Source organism: Bison bison, unplaced genomic scaffold, assembly GCF_000754665.1.
Source record: "Bison bison bison isolate TAMUID 2011002044 unplaced genomic scaffold, Bison_UMD1.0 scf7180017864452, whole genome shotgun sequence".
NCBI classification, from domain to species: Eukaryota; Metazoa; Chordata; class Mammalia; order Artiodactyla; family Bovidae; genus Bison; species Bison bison.
In genome coordinates this window covers 10,028,793-10,030,634 of record NW_011495014.1, presented here as the reverse complement: position 1 = coordinate 10,030,634, position 1,842 = coordinate 10,028,793, and the positions used below count along the sequence as shown (strand labels likewise).

The 1,842-nt window shown below is 56.2% G+C and overlaps 1 protein-coding gene across 1 annotated transcript in view; it reads left to right on the top strand.

Moving 5' to 3' along the window:
* The window catches only part of TANC1 (tetratricopeptide repeat, ankyrin repeat and coiled-coil containing 1), a 256,069-nt gene that overhangs the window by 251,697 nt on the left and 2,530 nt on the right, over positions 1-1,842 (top strand). Inside the window, exons 26-27 of the mRNA XM_010859027.1 lie at positions 262-362; positions 984-1,840. Of these exons, the coding sequence (XP_010857329.1) occupies positions 262-362; positions 984-1,840 (958 nt within the window). The remainder of the gene's footprint in view (positions 1-261; positions 363-983; positions 1,841-1,842) is intronic.

Here is a 1,842-nt window from a genome sequence, read left to right as displayed (position 1 = left end):
TGCTCCACTGCTTCCAACACTGTTCTCTCTCCAGAGTTCAACAATTTTTGCTTCTCTGTTGGATTCTTCCCATAAGAACATTAATACACTTTAGCTGTCACCCAACTCTACAACAAAAAACCTAACTTGCCTTCCGCTTCACCTTGCTCCGACTGTGTCCCAGTTCTCTGTCAACCTCTAGAGCAAAACTTCTGTTAAAACGTTGGCTGTCATCATGTTTCGGTGCTGCTTCTGACTTGTGTATTTAAATATTGATGCCAGGACTTCGGCATGGCGGAAGAATTTGCTTCCAAGGCCCTTGAGTTGAAACCAAAGTCCTACGAAGCCTTTTATGCCAGGGCGAGAGCCAAGAGAAGTAGCAGGTACCGTCTGGGGTTAGATGGGAGGCTAGTGAAGCCTTCTTGTCTTGCTCTGGCTTCAAAGCTTTGGGAGCTTCTGATCCATGAGCACCACTCAGTGCCTCTCCTCCTCTTTGATTCTGAGTAGGTAGCTTCCAGAAGGCACAGCAGTGGAAATCATTAGCAATGGCTGAGCTTTTACTTTCTCTAGACGTCTCATAACGGTTCCTCCCCTCCACCAGTTGACCTGTACTGCAACATCAAGTTCCTAGCTTAGTCCGTGTTACCAGTCACGTGGTAACCGTGTTACCAGAGACACGTGGGGAAGGGGGGCAGAGTCAATAGGACGAGTTGCTTGGGGTTGGATGGGGGAGGTGATGTGGAGGATTCTAACTCCCCTGCTTTATGCTGAGCTCACCCCCACCATCTGGTCTTTGTAGAGATGCTGGGGCCCTGGAACTGCATGGGTCTGGGTTAGAATTTGGCGCTCCCACTTAGCTGAGTGAGTCTAAGCTAGTTCCATGGGTTCCATCCACACAGAACCCGCACAGAACTCACTCGGCTACCTTTTCAGAGCTGCTTTATGAACAGTTGCATTCAGAGTTCTTTCTTACGTGACTTGTAATTCTATCTTTTAAAATAAAGGCAGTTCGTGGCTGCCCTGGCTGACTTGCGGGAAGCAGTGAAGCTCTGTCCCGCCAACCAGGAGATCAGGCGGCTCCTGGCCCGCGTGGAGGAGGAGTGCAAGCAGCTCCAGAGGAGCCAGCAGCAGAAGCAGCAGGCCCCGCCGCCTGCCCCACCCACCGACTCGGACAACGAGGAGTATGCCCCGACGCCCGGCCTGAACGACCACTTTCACCTTGAGGAGGCTGAAGAGGAGGAGACGTCGCCACCGGAAGAAGCCGTTTCCCTCGCTCCCAGACCCCCGCCATCCTCGTCCGCACCCTCCCCGTACATCCGAAACCTTCAGGAAGGGCTCCAGCCCAAGATAAGGCCCGTGTCGCCGCTGCAGAGTCGGCCGGGGGCCGGCAAGGCCCTGAGGGAGGCGGTGGCTCAGCCGGGGCTGACGGTGCAGCCCACCAAGCAGGCGCAGATCGTGAAGACCAGCCAGCACCTGGGCTCCGGACCGGCGGGTGTGAGAAACAGCAGCTCGAAGACGCAGGTCTCTCCTCTGAATCCTCCCCCGAGCCCCATGCCCGGAAGACTGCCCACTGCCCCCGCGGGTAGCAGAAGCCTGCATCTGGAGGGAGCAGCCTCTGGCCCCTTCGGCGATCGGCTGGGGCCCAGCCCCGCAGTCCACCTGCAGCACAGTGAGGGCGACGCTGCGTATCCTTTACCAAGCAAGATAAAAAGTGCAGAGAGGCTTCTGTCTCATGCTGCCGTGGCTGTGGACGTGGTGCCTCTAAACCCAGGGGGGCCAGTGAGCTGCAGCGACACCCGACACCCGACTTCCCTCAGTAGTTCAGGGTCTTCCGGTTCTCCATCGAGCAGCATCAAGATGTCA